This window comes from Clinocottus analis, unplaced genomic scaffold (genome assembly GCF_023055335.1).
Source record: "Clinocottus analis isolate CAN_PGR_092001 unplaced genomic scaffold, fCliAna1.0.p SCAF_3, whole genome shotgun sequence".
Lineage (NCBI taxonomy): Eukaryota > Metazoa > Chordata > Actinopteri > Perciformes > Cottidae > Clinocottus > Clinocottus analis.
Window position 1 is genome coordinate 9,749,276 of NW_027176042.1, and position 21,794 is coordinate 9,771,069.

General features: G+C 45.8%; 1 protein-coding gene across 2 annotated transcripts; it reads left to right on the forward strand.

The window, feature by feature from the left end:
• LOC137796601 (RNA-binding protein 38-like) lies at positions 1-9,356 on the forward strand. Of its 2 annotated transcripts, none has more exons than XM_068594605.1 (4): positions 1-429; positions 2,613-2,736; positions 3,157-3,211; positions 7,539-9,356. In XM_068594605.1, the coding sequence occupies exons 1-4, from the start codon at positions 217-219 to the stop codon at positions 7,879-7,881; spliced, it is 735 nt and encodes a 244-aa protein (XP_068450706.1). In that variant the 5' UTR covers positions 1-216; the 3' UTR covers positions 7,882-9,356. The 2 variants fall into 2 exon arrangements, with proteins under 2 accessions (XP_068450706.1, XP_068450708.1); XM_068594607.1 differs by having other exon boundaries at positions 323-406.
• Positions 9,357-21,794: the final 12,438 nt, after the last annotated feature.

A 21,794-nucleotide genomic window follows, 5' to 3' on the forward strand; every position in this document is an offset into this window, starting at 1 on the left:
TCCCCCCCTCACAAGCGGCAAAGAAAGAAGTTTGGACGCGTCCGCAGTAGCTCGCGCAGCGTGAAACGTACTTGTCACCGGGTCGCGACAACTTGGAGCGAAGGTCACACCGCGAGAGGGGAACCATTGCGCTTTCCTGTACTGATGCGGGCACGTTGTTAAGACGCTTTGTACATTTTCCCGGCGTGCCCTCTTGGTCTCCTCTCCGACTGACCAATGCTTCTGCATCAGTTCATGAACGGAGCCCTGGAAGTCATGCATCCCTCACCGCTCCAGAAAGACACCACTTTTACCAAAATCTTCGTCGGTGGGCTGCCGTACCACACGACCGACGCCTCGCTGAGAAAATACTTCGAGGCCTATGGGGACATTGATGAGGCGGTGGTGATAACGGACCGACAGACCGGTAAATCCAGAGGATACGGCTTTGTGAGTACAACCCACACGGCCCGTGCGCCGAGACCCTCCATTTAGACAACGGGGCTCCCCGCTGCAACTTTGACCGCTTTCGCACCACATTGCAACTTACTTTTGTTTTTGCTTGGTCTCCCCGCCACACCGACGATATCCTGGTCTATAGAGCATTTTCCAGTGTTTTTTTGTGTGCACAACACTACGTGTGGGTGTCTTTCCGCCATATGGGAATTTGTTTGAATACATATCCCTCGAGTGGGGTGGAGGGGATTAACTGCATGTCATTTCTTTCATTACAGTCATTTAGATGCATGTCAAAAGGTAATCTATAGTTGAACAGCGTCTCTGTTTTGGGTTGTGTTTTTTTCCGCTTGGCTTAATGGCTATTGTATCCTAATGAGCATGAGCGATCACACAAGTTGATGGGTATATAAGAAGATTATATTTCAACATGTCAGATGCGCCCCCTCTCCCCATAGTGTGTGTGTGTGTGTGTGTGTGTGTGTGTGTGTGTGTGTGTGTGTGTGTGTGTGTGTGACACACATACACACAGGCTGCACTCCTCGCTCGCTTTATATGGTTATTGTGGAGCAGTGGGGAGGTTGACCTTGCACACCCTGCCCTTCATTGTAAAGTAACGGAGCAGTCGCCTGTAGCACATGATTTGCATCACCTCTTGGTTGCTTGGTGAGAAATTAAACAAAACAATAAATTGGCTCTTTGGTGTTCTACACGTATGTTTAGCGACCCATTTGATCTTATTTATTTCTATTTTTTAATTCTTAAAACAATAAATCATTTGAGGCCGTAAAGAGTCTTAGCCAAACCTTATTATATATATTTTTAAGTTCATAAAGTATAAATTGCTATGTACCATTCTAGCCCGACTGAAGTCTGTATGTTGTTAGACTGGGAAAGGTGTTGTTTATCTGCACATTAGTCACAACTTGATCTCCTGGCTCTTCGAGTCAGATTAATGAGAAATATCTAATCCCTGGGATGTCTGATGTGAAACCGCCAATAACAGGTTACTCATCCTGCTCCAGACACGTAGAGGTGTCTTTTCTCTCTTGGACACAAAGAACAGAAGCAGCACAAGAAATGCAAATATTTACCAGAACCTTGAAAAGACACATCGGCGCTGATGTACTGTCAGGCCAAAGAAGGAATGGAAAACTGCCATGTGTGCATGTTTATCTTCCAAAGTCAGAATTGTAAGACAATTACACTCGGTGTTTACACATCAGCTCCTTAACTCTGAGAAAGAGAAAGGAAAAAGAGAAGAAAAAAGCTGTCCCTTGAGTAGCTTGTATCCAACGGCTGTGTGTCGAGGCTGGTGTTTCTGGTTGAACCGGCTCGAGGTGATTAGGGAGCTGCCAGGGACACGGCATGCATACCCGCGGTAGATCAGCGCTTTACACTACGCACACTTTTTGTGTGGCATGAGGCAACCTGCTCACTCTGTTCTCTGAGCGTTTCAGTCAGAGAGGAAGCTGGCAGGAGGAGGAGGAGGGGGAGGAGGTGCTCCAAAGCTGAGCGCACCTTTTCTCTAACCCCCCCCACACACACACGCACACACAGACAGAGCAAGGCTCTTCACAGTGTAAACACAGCCATGTTCCTTCCTGTGTGTTCACAACACAGGCCCTGGAGTGGGCTTTGTTCCGGATCCTTCCACTCTGAAGAGGCGCGCTGCTTTTTTAAAAAACGTCCTCTCGGAACAATGCATGGCGTGGCCTACATTCACTGCTCGGGCCGCACACCGAGGTGACTGAACCCTCCGAGTTGGCAGAATGTGGCAATCAAAACAGAAGGACTTGTCTAATGCCAGGAGGGAGAGAGGAGGGGTGGACTAATACCAATCTCCTTAATAATTTGTCCCTAATTGGATAAGCTCCTTGTTGCTCTTCCCAGAACCATATTTCAGCCGGGCTGTCGGGCTTGAGTGGCAGTCCAAGTGGCTACTGCTGCTGTGGGCACTTTTCAAAAGCTTATCATTGTGCTTTGTTTGTTGTTTCTCTACAATGGATCGCCTGTAAGGGAGGGGGGCTAAGACCAACAAACCAATTCCATTTTTATGCATTTTAAGTGCTTTTGTTCTTGTTTGCCATAGATAGACACTCCATGCTACTGTTCATTAAGTAAGATGATGATTTTATTTTTTCAATCCTTGTTGACAACTCTGATTCCACCGCCAGGTGACAATGACGGACCGAGGAGCCGCTGAGAGAGCCTGCAAGGATCCCAACCCCATAATCGACGGCAGGAAGGCCAACGTGAACCTGGCCTACCTGGGTGCCAAACCACGCAGCATACAGACAGGTGAGATGCGTCACGTTGTAAGATTTAGGGAATTCAGCATGAAGTCAGGGAAATGATGGTCGTAGGTTCAAGCAGCATAACGCATAGAACGTACGTTGTGAATATCCCACAACATAAAACCACAAACCAACAAATACAACCTACAAGCAGGTGCACCAGGGTTTGGCTGTAGTCCAGTAACACAACTCAAACTATCCAGATGCAGCATATTTTACTTTTTCCATACCAAATACGTTTGAGTTTCTCCCAGTGCATACAGGCTCTAATGTTGCTTATTGTGCATTTGTTACTGTTGTTCCACTTGTGGTAGGTCTGGAACAGGCACTGCCTCTGTCTCTCCGTGCCCTCTGTGTATTGTTCACTGGTCCTCCTCTGTAAATGCAAATGTGTGTGTCTGACAGCCGGCCTCCTATCTTCCAGGCATATCCATCGGAGTGCAGCCCATTCACCCGGCACTCATCCAGAGGCAGTATGGGTAAGTGAGCGGGAGTGGGCGCTTGTATTACACTCAGTGGGATGCCACTGGGCTACTGTTTCTTTGACAAACAAGGGAGGGGGTGGGGGTCTCTGGAAAGTACATGTCAGTTTCTGTGTCTACACGCAACACCAGAAGTACTCTATTAGCATATTTGGGTTTTGTAGGGCAGGGCAATGTTTCGCGTGTCTGTGGTAATGGAAGAGAATTCCAGAGGCCAGTGTGTGACTCGCGTGTGGACTCCTGTGTCCTTGGCTGGACGTGTACCTGCCCAAGTGAGCTTCCTAGAAGTGGCCGCTGTGTTGTAGAAACAGCCTGGATAGCGTCTCGGAGCCGTGGTCTGCCGAGCAGCTAATGAGCATTTCACTGATGTAATGAGTCTTCTTGACCTTTTCACCTGCCGCAGCCCTCCTATTTCATCTCTCGCCCCTGTTCGTATCACACAGACACAGACACACACACTCCTGTCTGGAAGATTAAAATGCCTCAAAGAGTCAAGTTAACTTTACAAAGTGGTTTTATGTTCAGATGTTAATGGTGCTTTTAGAAATACAAACAAACAAACAGCAACATTTCTATTAACTTGTTATTAACCCAGTTATTTTAATAAATTAGCAACAGACGATCTATAATAATAGTAGGGTTAGGGTTATCACTTACGGTCCAAAGATTAATAATGAAATACTCAGCCGTGTCGCCATATCCAGTTTTTTTGATTTCAGAGCATACGAGTAAGAGCTTCACGGAAATCCCGGGACAATCTGAACCCAAAAGACATGCAAGAAATTAATATCGCCCATATCTGCCTCTGTAATACTTCACTGGGTCTGAATGATGAATCCCAAGTCCACTAGGGACAAGTCCCATCATGTTCCAAGACCATAGGCGTCTGTGCTCCAGCTACCACAGTGAGCACGGATGGCACACAAACCCTGCGGGTTGGAAATGTGGAGCACAGTGCTGCTTTGAGGGCATTTGCCCGACAGGTGCTGGCTCGTATTACAGCCTTTTTACACCCCCTTAATCTCCCATGACCACCACCCCGGAGAGGCGCAGGGAGCACCTGTCCGCCTGCCTCTGAGTCTCATATGTGCGGCGGGTGACAGACGCAGTGCTCCCTAAGATGCAGAGCGCACAAGTGGCTTTTCTTTCAGCCTCTCTGCTTACCCCCCCAAACCCAAACCCCTTGACAACATATGGTGTGAGGACATGGGCTGAAGTAGGATTTTGAACTGTGCTGGAGCGACGGGCATAGCGTGCGTGTGTGTGTGTGCGTGTGTGTGTGTGTGTTGTCAGCAGATGCCGTGGACTGTGAGGGCCACAGGGGGGGTCATCGAGGTCGGGGAACATAGTTTTGATGGTTGAGAGGAGGAGTTGTCAGTGTGCTTGCAAATTCATCTCCTCTCATGCATCGCCTTCTCCACACCGGCCATTTATTGATGCCATGTATCCCCTTTTCATTACTTTAAGCACAGTTGTTTTTTTTTAACTTCCAACTGAAGTGCTACTCCTAGCCGTGTCGGATACAGACACTGAAAACTGACACCTCTGTGAGCGAGGAGGGGGTTTATAGAGGGGGGAGGGTATCTGGGGGTGTATTCTGGGACTAATGCTTAATGAGGCAGTGAGCTCCCTAGGAAACTAACCTCTCCAGGTGCTAAACAAAACACCATTATTTCCTCCTGTTGCAGTCACAATCCTCTGAAACAAAGAGGCCAGGCAGGAACAGCAAGTCGTCTTACAAGTATTGTGAAGTGTTTGTTTAATTTCCCCCCACCCAGTCCAGTCCTGTCTGTTTTCACACTTTGTGCTGCAGTGAGTCATGCGCTGAAGGTCATTTGTGTTATCGTGTAGAAATATTTAGCTGCTCGGTGTGATATCGCCCAGGCTTTTCACATTGGCTCATTATTTTGCCTCCATGATGAGGAAGAGGGGAATGCTGATCATTTCGGCCTGTATCTGTTAGTGTTCATGGGCACCGAGTGTTCGGAGCATCTCTCTCCAGTGTTTCAGTCTGCCTGAGTGACGCTATGTCAAACGCACACAGACTGGCAGTCAGCACAAAGCCAGCTGACCTCTGGTCTTCTGGCAGTCATCCACATTCCCCTCTGCAGCTTCCCCACAATCCACTTGGCGTCTGGTATCTCAGTGGCCCCCGAGAGCTCACTGCTGTCCCCAACTTGCCTTGGCCCTGTCCCTCTTTTTTTTTGGTGGCAGCTAAAAAAAACATCTCCGTCTCTCTGGGCATGGCACAGATCTACGACAGGAGGGCTTTGTCTATACGCAACTACCTTTTAGGCATTTGTTAGTTAACTTCAACAACCTAAACAAGGTCACTTGTGGCGACACCACCACGGAGAAGGCGGGCTCATTTTACATAGATGCGCCACAGCGTTAATGTATGACCATCTCTGAAAGCTGTGTGTGTGAGAGTGAATGCCTCTTTGTGCGTCGCTCAATAGCACTGTGAAGGCGAAGTGTAGATTGCGCTCGTGGGTGGTGCGTTGGGGGTTTAACTTAATTTGCTTATGCTTACTTGTTACATGCTGCTGTTATCTGGTCGTGTCTATCCCCATCACTCCCATATGTCTCAGTGACGCTTGTTAGAAACGTTCTCCTCATGGTGGAAAGAAAAAAAGGCTTTTATTTGTTTTCACTTATTAAAATTGGTTTTATTTAGCTAATGCTGTCTCCAGCTTTGCTCTGTCCTTGTGGGATTTTTTTCTTTCTTGTTCTGAATTTCAGGAAACCTAAATTTTGAATGAGTAGAACAGGACCTTCATGTTCTTTCTGACAATAATCACTGCCCTCCTCCTATCCAACCTTCTGCCATGGCTGCTCTCTGCTGCCAGCTGACCAGTGTACCAGCAGATGAGCAGAAGATGCCCACAGTGCAGGACTAGTCCCGAGGAGGGGTTTGAGGAAATGTCTGCCCAACCTTCTTCCCTCCCTCCCGCAACCAGCCAGCCAGCCAGCCAGCCAGCCTCTCTCCAAGGTGCCAGTGATGGCTTGAGAGTGCAGTGCAGTGCGGTGTGCTGTGATGGAGTGTCATTTTATCTTTTCTCTTTTGTGTGATATGAAGTGAAGAGGTTTTGCTGATTGTGGTGTGACTCTTTCCCTATTATGGCATGGTTTGGGGTTTTGTAACTGGTGTGGGTGGCTGGAAGAGACGGGGGATGGGGAGGGTGAGTTGGAGTGTGTGTGGGTGTTTAAGAGCGTGATGACATCCCTATTCATGCATGCTTCCATCTTTTGCTGTGTCGAGTACACGGCTGCCTCTCATTGCTGATCCACTTCTTCCTGGATTGAATCTGAAGGAAGAAAAAGGAAAAAAAGAAAAGCTTGGACTTAAATTGAATACGTCCATGAAGGGAAGTTTCTCATCAGTACTGGGAGGCAGCGTCTTGTCAACGTGACATTTGTTGTGACTATCTTGTCTTTGTCTGTGGATGTATTCCCCTAAGACATAGTATCAAAGAGGAAGGCTCGCCAAAAAAAAAGTCTATTACATCACCCTTTTTAACTGGAACGGGGTGGGAGGGGCTAATCGTTGCCACAACTATCCCTCCCTGTAGACGGCAAACCAGGGAGAGTTACTTCAAGTCCCGACTAAAAATAGACTCCTGTGCCGTTCTCCCCTTGCCTTTCCTCCACGGGTGAAGTCGCAAAGGAAAGACCGAAAGAGAAGGGTAGACGGCACAGTCCCCAAACCCGACTGCTTTAATCAGCTACTTTTTGAACGCCGGCCCGTGAGAGCCCGGCAGGGCCTGATGAGCTCCCTGGCCACCACTGCCTCCCTCAGCTACCATCATCACCTGTGATCACGAGACGTACGCTCAAGTCAGAACCAGGAGTCTGCAACTTCTGCACAGCTGTCATGTACGTGTGTGTGTGTGTGTGTGTGTGTGTGTGTGTGTGTTTCAGCAAATGAAGAGCAGCAGCAGCTGTTAAAACACTCTGTTTATGCCTGAGCTTGAAAACCTGCCAGTAACGGCTGACTCTGTCATTCACGCACACACATGCACACTCTCCTCCTCCCCCAGGATGCTCAACCGAACAGGTTTTGTAGGTTTTACTAACTGACACAGAAAGAGGGTTGAGTCACCTACGCCTCCTAACCTCTTCTGCCTCGTCTATTTAGTCTTTCAATAATCTGCGCGAGAACTCGCTAAAGTCAGAACCCCAACAGAGCGTTTATATCCTCGACGTGCTTTCCCCTCTGGGAGCAATGTAAACAATGGAAGCCAGGCCCTGAGAACTATCTTTCTCTGGAGCGTCAGCACCCTGTCTAATACCCCCCCCCTCTCTTCTTTGTGTCTGTGTACAGGTTGGCCCAGCAATACGTCTACCCACAAGCCTATGTGCAGCCCAGCCTGGTGCTGCCCTCTCAGGTTTCCGCCTCCGTTGGCAGCAGCCCCTACATGGACTACAGCGCGGCCTACGCCCAGTATGCCCAGGCCGCCTTTGAGCAGCAGTACCCGTACGCCGCCTCCCCGGCTGGCTTCCTCGGCTACAGCTACGCCACCAGCCCCGCAGCCACCACCGGCCCGGCCGCCGCAGCAACAGCCCCGGCCGGCGTTCACCCCGCCCTCCCCTCCGCCGCGGGCCCGGCCCAGGCCTTCCTACACTACGCCCCACAGCAGCACATCCAGCCGGACCGTATGCAGTGAGCCTGTGAAGGAAGCGGTAGCAGAATGAGCGGTATAGGTAGTGGAGGAGGGAGTAGTGGACGCAGACCTTTTGGACAGAGGACTGCCAAATGCCCGAAAGGGTGACCCAGCTATCGTCAGCAGAGGCTTTCAGGAAAAGGGGTGGGTCTATTGCACTATAAGATCAGAATGAGCCGTTTGCTCATTGGTTAAAGGGTTGGTAGGGGTTGGACTGTCTAGGTTCAGTTTGGGGGCCTAACAGTCGCTTCCAAGGGCTTCCAGAAGCCGACACTTCATTTTTTTAATTATTATTATTATTATTATTTTTATCGTCCTTTATTATTGTATTAATGTCATTGTCAATATGTGTTTGTATGCCTTTTTTATTATCAATGTTTATGGCTCAATCCGATGTGTGTCCATGGTACATATTGATGAGTGGTGAGCCGTCTGGGACACACCTCTTTCCTCCCGTCTCCGGAGTATCCGGGGCGGACATGAAGGGCACTGCTGCTTTAGGACACTCGGGAACAGTCAAGCTATTGGGCGGAGGTCAAAGACAGCCTCGTGCTTTTCGGGAGGCGTACAGCGAGCCTCTCAGCCACTCACCTGTGACCCCATCCTGGTGCCATCCAGTGAGGTGAAGCACCGTCTGCACCACGAACAAACTCTTCACATCACAGGAGGACGATGAGAAATTTCGCCTTGAGGACAAAAAAAAAAAAAGGAAAGATAGTTTCAGTATGTATTGAGACTGATGTCAGGACTACACATTTTTAAAAAATAAAAAATCTTATTAATTAAAGAGGCCTTAATAAAAAAGAAACTTCTTTTAGAATCTCCTGGTTTTCCAAGCGCCCCCCCCACCACCACAAGGCCAAGTGCATAGAGCCCTTTGTAACTGGCATTTCAGCAGTCGGTCACATTAATCTGGCTTACTTGGGTCTTTTGATATTTTCAGATGGATGTAGATAATCACATGCAGTATGTGGGCGGTGGGGACCAGGAGTGCTGTGTATCATTCTCTAAAGGTAGCTGACACTGAGCTCAGACACCAGTGTATTTTATTTTATTCTTTTCTGCTCTTTTTCTCACTAAGATTGTTGCTCTCAAAGGACATTCATGTACAGCAATTTGAAATGTTTTCAGTCATCAAGTACATTTACAATATTTATATGTAGGTATTTATATGAGGTACTAAGTTAAAATAGCTTATTGTTTTTGTTACTACGACTATAGTTGTGGCACTGATGTCATTTAACCTGAAGAGGCATACCTGCAGATCCACAGGTGACGTCTTCATTTATTTTTTAAACATTTTTTTTGTCCTTTCTGTCACCATGTTTGTGGATTGGCTCTGGTGCACAAGTACAGTAGATGCTCATTTGTAAATCCTTCTCCTGTTGCGTCAGAAATTCTCTAGATTATTATTTTTTTTTCACTAAAGATGTCTTTTACAGTCCCTTCAAAGAAGCCATACCAAAAAAAAAATAGAAATAAAGACTTTGTACTTAAAGATGCCTCTTGCCGTCTTATTTGATGTTAAAAAAGTGAGTTTAAAAAGAGGCCTAATCACAGTGCCACCCCTTGAGTTATTTGTGTTTGCAGTATGTTTGTGTTATTGCAGCGTCACTGTGCTCGTAACAAAACTGACAGGCAGATGCTGCTGTGATGATACTGTGAAAACCTTTCAGGGTGATAGGGTTCAGTTGTGTGTGTGTGTGTGTGTGCGCGCCTGTTATCAAGGCGGTGTTTGCGTTTGAATCCAGCAGAGGGTGGAGGAAGGGGGGGGGCAGGGCAAGAGGCCCAGACTTTTATCAAGCCCCAACACCGCCACCTGCCAGGGGTGCTGGGTGTCCCGGTCTAACACACTTGCCGTTTGTATGTCCCTTCATACTGAGAGTTTCATGCAGGAGCCTTGAACGCCTGTTGTATTTTTATTGTTTATTTTTAAATGCTGAACAAGCTCAACTAGCTCAGTTTCCCACATTGTCTCTACATGTTTGTGATTATATCAACTACTTTAGAAGATGTGTCACTTATTAACCTCACCTGACCTGGAGACCAAAACGCAGGCGAGGGCTTCAATTATCTTTGTGTCATTACCCAGGGTGTGATCTTATAATGTACAGTACAGACTTTAATAGAGGTAAAAAAAAAAAAAAGGTTAGGTTTTTGGTTAACATTTAGGTCTTATTTACTTATGAAAGTCAATACTTTATGACAGCCTGCCTTTCTACCGATCATGTCCGTGAGATTCAGTTCAAATGATTGTCTTTTTCTAATCTTGATACTCGGTTCTTTTGGTTTTGCTTCATTAAGTTTGGGGACATAAAACAATGTAAATATAGCATGTAGAGAGGAATGAGGAGTGGTAACGTCATAATTTAGAAAATCTTTAAAATATCATAAAAGTTATCTTCGTCATAATAAACATAAAAATGCATACTATGTTATGTCATTAAAAATCCTAGTAAAGTACATCACATAATCCATTACAGTGATTGTATAGTATGTCATTAAAAAGGCACAGTGTATTACTTCATTTAGTTAGGTCATAAGGGAAAAAAAGCTGAAAATAAAATTAGGTCATAGGATGTTATTGTGTATATATATAGTACAATGTCAACATGTCAAAAGTAATTAAACGGTACTCTTATTGCAGGAAAAAAAACAAGTAACTAGAAAAGAAAGTCAGAAAAAGTCAAAGTATACTGTATACAAATCAAGTATAGAAAAGGTAGAAAAGGAATTATATTATGAAATATGTAATAAACTCGTCGTAGTTTAGTATGTTGAAAAAAAGTAATGGTGTAGTTTGTCAAATAAAGTCAGATAGAAATATATCCAAAAGAATATATAAATTGAAAACTCAACTTAAAATTAGTCTTTCTATGGGGGAGGGACAACTAAACTATAGTGCATTTCCCACAATGCAACACTGTTGCCTAGTAAAAGCCCACGCCTGTCAAACCCATGCGCTCCATCAGTTTGTAATGCTCACTTTCTCTTCTAATGTTATGTCTCCAAGACGTCACCTGGTTATTGTCGTCAGCGCGCTCCTCACACACAGAGGACGACATGCAGCCGTTTTCACACTTTGGTGAGTGTAGATGTTCACATTGACTTCGATGCCATTGAAACCGATTTGGTGACGGTGTGTTGATGTATAGGACATATCAGCTTCGGGTTTTTCAGGGAACAAGACGGCAGCTAGAAGTAACAGGAAACGCTCAAGAAGCTGTGCCAGTGTGTTGGGACCAGTTGCACTTTGTTTGATATCTGAATCATCTCACAGATTTTTAAACAAACTTGCATTTAACATAATTGATGTCCGTGCCGTTGCTGTGTTTACTGGTTGTTACTGTGGCAAAGCAGCTCTGTTCCCGCTCTCTTCTCTTCACGTTGTCACAGTTTATCTTTTGTTATCTCACCTCCCCCTTCTCTGTCCGTGATCTCACTCAAACATTTATTCTACTAAACTTTTCTTCTTGTCATTTGGGCTTTTTCTTCCCTTAATAACATCTGTTTGTGTCTTCCCCACTTCAGCACTCTCGGGCCTGTTTCTCATCACATGCCACTTTCTCTTTCTTTCCTTCTTTCAGTCTCTCTCTCTCTCTCTTCTTCCTTATCTCCCCCCTCTATCTTTTCTACCTTCTTCGTTCTCCGTGTGAATCCCACCAGAGTGGAGAAGAAACGGAGCCCGGCGTCAGCTTGATGAACGAGGTCATACAGGCCCAGCAGACATCGTTCTGCTGAGTCACCATAAGGCCTCTCTCTCTCTCTCTCTCTCTCTCTCTCTCTCTCTCTCTCTCTCTCTCTCTCTCTCTCTCTCTCTCTCTTTCTCTTTCTCGTTTGCTTTTTCTGTCCCTCTCTCTCTCTCTTTCCACCCCTCCCCCCACTCTGTCTCTCTTTCACATGCCCATGCAAAGTAGGGTCAGTCAAATCTCACTCCCCACACGCTTCTCGCAGTCATGTAACTCTGACATCAAGGGATTCCTCAGAACTGCCGTGAAAAAAGGAGTCCTGCCTTATCGGACCTCGGCTCAACGTTAACCACGACCAGGCGAAGACGCTGCTTGTTTCTATGGTGTTAGCACCATATAGGACACTTTTGATTGTGCCTGCATTATGTAAAATTAGATCCGTTATATCAGAAAATGATCATAAAAATAGACCAATTAATTATAAAATAATCAGTCACACTTGAGCAACTAGTTTATTCTTAATTTTAGATGTGTTTTAGTGTGTCAACCATGAACACAGCTACATGTTACACATTTTCTTTGACCCAGGTCTATAAGATTCTGCTTCTTAAAGGGTAGTTGATATACACTCCTGCAACTACAACTGCGGCTGGCCACGCAGTCGGATTGACGGACTCGTTTTGGTTTATAGTTCCCGTGCCGTTTCCAAACGCCACAACAGTCGGTGGCGCAACAAGCGTTTAGAGTCGACCTGCACATCGACGTTCACCGATATCTCCCTCCAGGAATTCACCTCCATCTGCGTGTCCTTATACTCCGTCAGACGGGTTTTATAAATGCTCATATTTGCGGACCTCTTCAGCCAAAGGTTCTTCAACGGGATCCATTGTTCGTGTTTCTGCTATGGCTTTTAAAAACAGCGGTATTATGCTATGAAACCGGACTATGCAAGGGGCCCTTGCGTGTCTTGCGTGCTTGCGCCTCTGCTTAAAGCCCGAGTATAAATGACCCTTAAGACCAACTGGCAAATGTTACACCCTCCAGGCCTCTAGAGCCTCCTGCGTCTGGGAGTCGTGACATAGACCAGTCCCACATGGGTTTGTCTGGGCCTGCTGAGTGTTGCTGCTGTGGCTTCAGATAGGCCTCTGATACAGGCTATATTTACCCAGGCTCTTAGAGGAAAGGACCAGACCCCAGAAACCCATCAAATGCCACCCCCCTTTCGCCGATAACCCATTCAGATAACCTGGTCCAGTCTAGAAAACCCAGTTTCAACGAGGAGTAGAGACAGTCTGTAGGTTTGAACAGAGTGATGTACAGGATAGTATCGTGAAGAAGAAAAAAATCACTGCCGCATAACAATTAGTTTTCACTTGGTGTATTAATGCTGTTTATTCATGACCAGCCAAGCTTACTGGAAAGAAACAGTGAGACTACCTCATAAATGAAGAATTTCCACTCGGTTGGGATACCTGTACAGTGTTGTGTGCAGCGTTAAGATTTACTCAAAATGCAATTAGTGGAGGAGGAGGAGGAGGAGAACACTTCAAACTGCAACTCCTATGCTCCTGACAAAGGTTTGGAGGAGGAAGAGACATACCGACTAAAAGCAGGTTAACTGGGTGAAAAGCTATTGCCAATAACCTCAAACAAGCCGAGTAACCTGATCATTCAACAGCGTAAAAGATTCAGCTGGTTCAGCCGGTAAAACTGGCACACAGCAGAGTCTTAAACCAATAAACTCCTCGCTTCTACATAAACATGTCCCTTTGTCCCCGCCGAGGCCGAGTCAGGGATGCAGGAGGAAAAACAACCAGGGTGAGTTTTCCTGAACAGCTTCAGTTTGAGGCTAACTGCTTAAACGTACCATCACAGCAGATACATTAAATGAGCCAACGTTAAGCTACTGGTCATAACAGAGCAACCATAGACTTAACACAACTCCTGAGTATTCAGATTAGAGCAGGGGTGCAGTTTGTTTCTTAAGAATACATTTGTTCGGTTTTAGTAGCGCATTTCTTCTTTCAAAAGTTATATAGTGTCCCTTTAACTTTAAAGAATGCTCTGGCACTTACTTTACAATCACCTTTCGGAAACAATACACATTCGTCTTCAGTCATACGTTTTGTCGGTCAATGAAAATGTTACTTGAACGTGACTAGAAAAGGTTACAACCAGGGCTGTGGAGTCTGGGGGTGATACAGAATGAGATATTTGTGGATCAGTGTGAGTTTTCAGGGCTCTGGCAGAAACAAGTGCTTATCCAACAACAGGTTTCCTATCAGCTGCTCTGATGACCCTTCACACCACTCGCCAAACTCTTGCTCCTTTGGCACTTCTGCTGGGGCTGCTGATAATGAGGCGAGCCGGAGGAGGTTTCATCAGAGTTAATGGGAGTGAAGAGCAGTTAATTACTTGGCCAGACGGATAAAAAAAAACACGACAGCTGGAACAGGTTGCGGATATAGTATGGGATATAGTGTGTGTGTGTGTGTGTGTGTGTGTGTGTGTGTGTGTGTGTGTGTGTTAGCCCAGTAGTAGCTGGAGTAGTCTCTGTAATGTGATCTGGGGAGGGACATCAGATCCTTGCTGTAATCACAACCCCCCCCCCCCCCTCCTCTCCCATCACCAACAGCCCCCTATCCAATGAAAAGCAGAGCTGAGGCGCCGCAGATGCTTTCCCCGCCACACACACCCTCTCATGTCCATTTCACACCACACCAGTCGGGCAGTGTCGGTATGCACGCGCAGGTAACAGTCCTCCCACCAACGAACGTGTGGAGCCGGGCTGCTGCGAGTTTGTGTTTGTTTCCCTGTCATTCCGCACGTGAGCAGCTGACGTAGCGCGAGTGACGCCTGAAACGGGCTGACAGGGTGAGTCCAAGAAGCCATGAGAGGTGGTGAGGAGCTGAAAAGTGCAAAATCAAAGGGTAAAGCGAGGTCAAAGCCATGTTTATAATATCACAAAATAAATGCCTTGACCTTTGGCAGAAATATTTATTTATAATATACACATGTTTGCTGTGTATGTGTGTGTGCGTGTGTGTGTGTGTGCGTGCGTGCGTGCGTGTGTGTGCATGTTCGTAAAGATGTTCATTTAAGAGGGAGTTTTGTTGGTCCTGTGACACGTTTCCTTATCTCTGGCCAACATGCTTGTACAAACCAGCGCCTCCACCTCGACCTCAAACCCAGCCAGCCGCTGTTGGGGCACAAGAAAAGCAAGAAGGGGGGTGGGGTTGGAGGTTGCCAGTGTGTGTGTGTGTGTGTGTGTGTGTGTGTGTGTGTGTGTGTGTGTGTGTGTGTGTGTAGCTCTAGCAGGATCAGCAAAGAAACAGAGAAAAGTAGAGGCCTGACAACTACTGACAGCTGAGTTTCCCCTCTCGGCGGGGCTTTCACAACCACAAACTGACACAGTTACACACACACGCACACACACGCACACACACACACACACACACACACACAGATCGATCCACATAGCAATTGAGTGGTCACGCACAAATTATAGCCATTTTGTCTCAGGGTTTGACATTGACTCTGTCGGACTGCTGTGGAGCTTCCTCTGAGGAAGAGGAGCGCTTATGTAACAAGTGCTAATGTTCAGTGAGGGACTCTGTTTGTGTTTGTGATGCTTTCTGTGCTTTGGAACGCAGTCTGAACTCAGACAGCTATGGGCGTGTGTGTGCGTGTGTGTGTGTGTGTCTGTCCAGACCTCAGTGTGTGGCAACAAACACACAACACAGCGGACAGTAAGCAACAGGTGTAAAAGAGGATGTGAAAAACACAGTGAACCTCTTTTCTCCAGTTTGACTTCTGAACTTCTGCTGTCACCGCTGGCAGACAAGGACAGCTGTAAAAATGATCTTGTTTGCTTCACACAGAGCGTGGCAAACAAGATGTGTGCGTCTCTGTGCCAAAGGGCGCACCGCAAGTGACCTGCTTCTGTGCCCCCCCGGTGAAAATGTCGACGTGTGGGGTGCGTTGGCCGGTGTGTAGCAGCAGCTGCCGATTTCACAGACGACAACAGCACAAAAAAAAAAAGAACAGGTCATCGCTGGATAAGATAGGATGTGGAAGTAAATCACATTAGACACTCACACTGACGACGCAGCTGTCGGGTTTGTTAGTTTGTCAAGAGGGGAGTGACCTGAGTGAGGAGGTCACCTTCATGTTGCGGCCTGAAGCCTGATCATTTACAACTGATCAGGTCTTCTTCTCTTTTGAACAGGGAGCTCCAACTCTATCTCTCTTTTGCAAAGTCGTTCCATTCAGCTGCAAACACACTGTGGAAAGGGAACGGACGGGATTGTCAAAGAAACTAAGTGGTTCAAAATGATGGCTTAAAAAAAAAGGTATGCATATTTCTATTCTTCCATATAAGGCTACAGAAAGCAACTGGTTAGCCTAGCTTAGCACAAAAAACAGGACATGTGGAAACAGCTTGTCTGGTTCTGCCCAAAGCTCATAAAACCCCTGAAGCTCACGAATAAACATGTTCGTCTTTAGCTCGTTAGCTCCTTTTGGATTAACTATACAAAAACTATCCAAAACAAAGAACAAGGTAGTTGTGGTTTTGTGGTGTAACTGTAATGTACCAGACTTTGCTGGGCAACTAGCAGAAGCACGTTTAATATAAAAACAGTGTGCGACTTGTTTGTACTTTTTTTAAGGTGCGTAGTCGTAGTTGTTTGTGTGAAGTTAAACCAGATACAAGCAAAGAGTGTTTAGCACCTTCGAGTTAGCTTTAATTATTTTACGAGCATTAATATCGGACTTCATTTTGATGTGACTGCAAACAATGGGGGCTTTTCAGCCATGGTGCCAGTTATATAATAGGAAGTACTTTTCCTTTCACTAAGCGAGAGATTTTACCCTTTGATTTTATTTCAGACTAAACCAAATAGATACATGTTAACCGCATGTCATTGTCTTGCTACACTATATTCATTATTTTCATGACATCTCTATCATCTCTAATAAAGCCATAATTATGCTACAAAATGGTATATATTTTGTGTATATGTAACCTTTTGACAAACACAGACCAGCTGTTCCCAACTGTTTCTAGTCCCGATGCTAAGCTAAGCTAACTGGCTGCATCTTAATATATATCATACAGACATGAGAGATATTGATCTTCTCTCCCCACTGTCGAAATGAACACGAAAAATAAAGCATATTTCCAAAGATGTTGAAGAGAAATAAGAGTTTTAATCATCTTCCATTACAGGGTTAAAAGTACACAAGAACAGAGGAGAAAAGTTCATCATGCTCTTAAAAGTTCATCATGATTCTGCAAGTTTATACTTCTGCAAAGTTTATATGATTGATAAGTTTATATGCCTGCAAAGCTTATACTTCTGCAATTTGCTAAGCGCAGCGCTAAGGTGTTACTGTTACTTGAAGGTAGACACATTTCAGGAACTTGAGATGTACAATGAGTTTTTCAGACCAACATGCAGTGAAGGATGAGTTTCTGTTTCTGCTATCGTATGCTTAGAGAAAACCAGCACGTAGAGGGGCTTCACACAGGCCGGAGATACCACCTTTGCTCTACAGACACATATATTACCTTGATATGAACCACTCCAAGAGAAGGAGTGAGGATCTCAAGAGCCAAATACATGTTTCCTTCTATTCACAGGCACACTTATTATCTTGTCGTGACACATTCTCACAAACAGAAGGTAGGATTTCACGAAGTCTGCATTACCATTTTAGAATATACTCATTTATGTAAATGATTATCACGCATTGCTATTTTAGAACATACCCACTTATGTAAATGCGTATGGACTCTTCATCCAATATTATGTATTAGAAAAGACAAGTATGCACAAAGAAGGAAGAAGGAAGGGTCATTGGAGTCAGATAAATACGCCCTGCTCTCAACGATCGGGGCTCTCTCTTCCTGAGGGGTGCTGACTGTGAGGTGACAGACAGACAGGGGAGCTGAGTCCAAGGCCTTGTAGGTATGAATTTCATGTATGCTTTTGCTTATTAAACAATCATTGACTGTACTATAACCTGTTCTGTCAATACTTGAACACGAAAGAAATGTCCTGTCAAGGCCCATTTCCCTTCAATGTTAAACTATTTTATTAAAACAAAGCCAAGTTTAGAGGACAGCACTCTCTTAAGAAAGTCATAATGACTTGAGGTAAGTAGGATCAAAGTAATAAAGGCCTAAAAATGGGCATCTTGGAGCTGGAGATTGTGTTGATATATTGTATAATCCATCCTTGGAGATATTTCGGGACATAAATTTATCTGTATCTTCTTTCCTAATCTCCCACTGTCCTGAACTCTCAGGCCAGGAGAGCCTCCTCCCCCATCAGTCATTTCTCCCATCTTTTTTTTTTTTTCAAACCTCTCCTATTTTAGTATGTTCCACCAAACATGATTTGCCCTCTGGTGTCAAGAAAAAACTCCCAAAACCCCTGTCCTCTCTCCCTCTCTCTCTCTCTCTCTCTCTCTCTCTCTCTCTCTCTCTCTCTCTCTCTCTCTCTCTCTTTCTCTCTCTCTCTCTCTCTCTCTCTCTCTCTCTCTCTCTCTCTCTCTCTCTCTCTCTCTCTCTCTCTCTCGTGCGTGTGTGCGGGTGCGTGTTTTCATGCACCAACAGTCATGTTCCCCTTCTTGGCGGGAGTGATCAGGTCTCGGTACACAGTGAGGGGGGATAGCACACCCGGATCCAACAGCAGCTCTTTATAAGGACACGGGCCTGCTGCCTCTATATTTAGATGGACTTTATTGGGCCTCTTGTCTTCGTTATTCTCCCCCCTCCTCCTGTGCTGCCGCTGTTGGAAATCTCTCACCAAAGCCATGTGGGCGGGAGGCCCTCCTCTCCGTCACAGCGAGGGGAGAGTGAGCCTGATAATGATCTGGACTGGGTGATAATAACAGAGCAGAGGAAACGAAAGAGAGATGGGGAGAGGATGGAGGGAGGATGACAGAGAAGTGGTGGGTGGTGAGCGAAGTGCTTTTCACTGCATCTTCTCCTCTACTTCACCGACTATTATCCACAGTGCCGCCGATGTCCTCTCTCAGCCCGACCATCCCACAGCCTGAAGGAAGTCCCAGGAGAGGGGCACGTTATCCATCCGGCCCCCTGAAGTCCCTGAAGGCACAACCACTGGATGGGTCTCTTCCAGTCCCGTTGCTCCAATGTACACACCATGGGGAGAAGCTGAAGTGGCAGAAATATGAGCATATATATCCATACAGTCCTCTCATTGGTCCGCTCTACATACCTCTGCTTTCCAGCCTTATCTCCAAAGAGAAGCATATTTCTCAAGAGCTTTGACCTCTGCTGTCCAAATTTAATGCCTAATGACAAACAGTGCTCTGACACGGCGCTCTCTTATCCACCTATGTCTTTCTTTCTTATCATACCCCCAAAAAAGCATAGTTAAACACTTAACGGCACCTTGCCAGCCCTCAGGAGACGTTGCTCTAGAGGTGAAAAAGAGAAATCGGCTTTGCTGCGTCAGGCGGACGCACTTTGGATGACTTGAGCCTTTACAATGGAAAGACTCAGAAAACGCTGAGTAGACATGGGCTGAGAATGGTGGACGACAAATTCGAGCCGCTTGTGCAACAGGCCTAACAGTAAGCACCGTAACAGAACCTCAAGCTCATCTTCAGTCGCTAATCCTGATTTCAACATATGTTATTGAGTTGGTATCAATGTTGCTTACATCCTTCTTTGACAACAGGGCTACAGTCTCCAGCCATGTGAGCAGCTCTGGAAAGCAGCACTTTTATTACGCCGACGTGATCACTTTATAGCCAACAGAAATACTTGAAATGACCTTGACCTCTTAACAGCACGTTACACAGTTTATGTGTACAATTACACGTTGGCATCACAAAAACAATTTAACATTTGGTTCAGGCAACAAAATCACTGAGACGGGTGGAAAAACATAAAGGTCGGGCGCAAGGATATAAACTATGTAAACATTAACTTAACAATAACTTAACACCTGGTCTTGCCCACCGTTTATACTACGTCAACAACTCGGAGTGTTTTTCTGAGTGTCTTCAACCATGCTCACCATCTTGGTTTAGCTATTATTATATGTAATTTAATTCAGCGTGAAACGTTATTTAATAAGCACAAAACACAAAGTGCAGCTGAGGCTGATGAGTACGTCATGAGTTTTGTATTGCCTTTGGCATCAGACAAATTAAAAATATTTACATAATGATGGCGCGAGAGAAAAAGTCAGGGGATTACCAAACTCAAGATGAACAGGAAAAGAAAAAACGCTGACCTGGTCAACGTCATTACATTTCATGGCAAAACCATCCAACAGCGATGTCCCCCACAAAAAATAAATGAAATGTGAACATTCAATCAAATCTATGGGATTCATCCTCTTGCAACTGGCAATAGCATTTCTCGAGCATGACTTATAATGCCTTTGCAACTCATAGACTGTCAGACCGGGTTTGTTGCCTTGAACATTGTAGTGGAAGAGCTTGTCTGTGACTGATGAACTGACTTTCTTGTACAAACTACCCTGGAGACGTGGCAGGCTGGAAAGGAGACCCAAAGATCTTTATCTTTGCCTCACAGATGAGCAAATCCCAGGCAGGTGGTGCTGAACGAGGCAAAAAGATTTGCATATTAGCTGCCAAATTCAGGAGTCACTCAAGAAAAGCATCAACTGCCATGCAAATGAGAAGCAAACCAGATTCAAACCAGACCAAGGTAGTGTGTTTTGTGTCTGTAACTATCTCACCATTTATCCGTGCAGTCATTGGCACCACTGACTAAAAGATCTGTCAAGCTTGACCATGGCAGCAACAGCAGCCCTCTGGGGAAGGACACGCCATGACATCAGAATAGTGAAAGCGGCGTTGAAGACAATAGTTCTCTGTGCGGGAGTAGAGCCGAGGCGTGGCCTGGCTCGACAGAGGGGTCGTCTCAGCGGACCCGTCAGCCTCAGCAGCTGTCTCAACCTCTGTCTGTGTCTCTGTCACACACACCGTTTCAATCCAGCATAAAAGCTGACATAGCATTGGAACAAAGGATCAACAGTCATGTTAAATCCCTTAACTCCTATGCGTTTCTGTGTGTGTGTGTGTGTGTGTGTGTGTGTGTGTGTGTGTGCGTGTGTGTGTGTGTGTGTGTGTGTGTGTGTGTGTGTGTGTGTGTGCGTGCATGCTCAGGAACGCAAGGAGATGGAGGTGGAGTAGGAGGAGAGACCAAGAAAAAGAGACAAAGTTCGTACAAGTTGGCAAAACAAAGAGCCAATGGACAGAGAGGCCCTCACTGACAGGAGTCCTGGCGTGATAGTATCCTAGATAAGTGTGTGTGTGTGTGTGTGTGTACGTGCTTATGTAAACAAATGACAAAGCCTGCCAGCATGATAGCACTGTATTTACACACCATTTGTCTTCTCGTAATTGTTTGAGGAGATGCAGGAAAAGCTTCCAGACATGCAGCCGCTGCACGCCTTGTGCCAGAATGCTGAAGTTCAAGATATTTACCCAGGTCCTCCAGTGGAGAGCCCTGCACTTAAACAACCATAAAGGGTTCACAAACCATGACACAGAGGAGTGAAGAAGCTCACAAAGGAGCTGAATTTCACATGGCGGGACGAGAGAAAGCTTCACCACCGAGGGGAGCTGAGGCTGAAGTTAGAGCCTCATCATAAGTCCCTCGAGAGGGAGGGGGCCACACCACCTGGGTTGTCAAAAGGAGTCCAGCTAGCCTTTAAAAAGACAGCTCAAAGCGTGATGCGCAAACAGCAGGCGGGCATTAGTGAGCATGTTTTAGCAACGTAACCACACTAAAACCCACCTGCCCTTCAGTTTCGGTCTAACAAAAGCCCTGCGCAGTCCGCCCAGCCTGGAGGGCCGCCGGCTGTTTGTTCAGCCTCTCATTCACCTGTGAGGAGGATTCAATAGGTCTGTATGTTATTAGAAGCTTTCATACACACGGGCTGATGGCATTATTAATTTGCATAGAGGACACCGAGCTAAAAGGGATTTTTTTTTTTTTTCACATGAGGATTGGGCCGTTGTTGCAGCCTCAAGGACACTGAGCATGAGCTCTTATCTCAAACCAGTAGGTTCTGAAAAGATGGTTGAGCTGTATAAACACTATACATGTGTGCGTATACATGTCTGGAAAATAATAGGTATATTATATGTATATGTGCATATAATATAATATTTAAGATTATTAACAAACATCCTGTGGAACTCTTTCTCTCC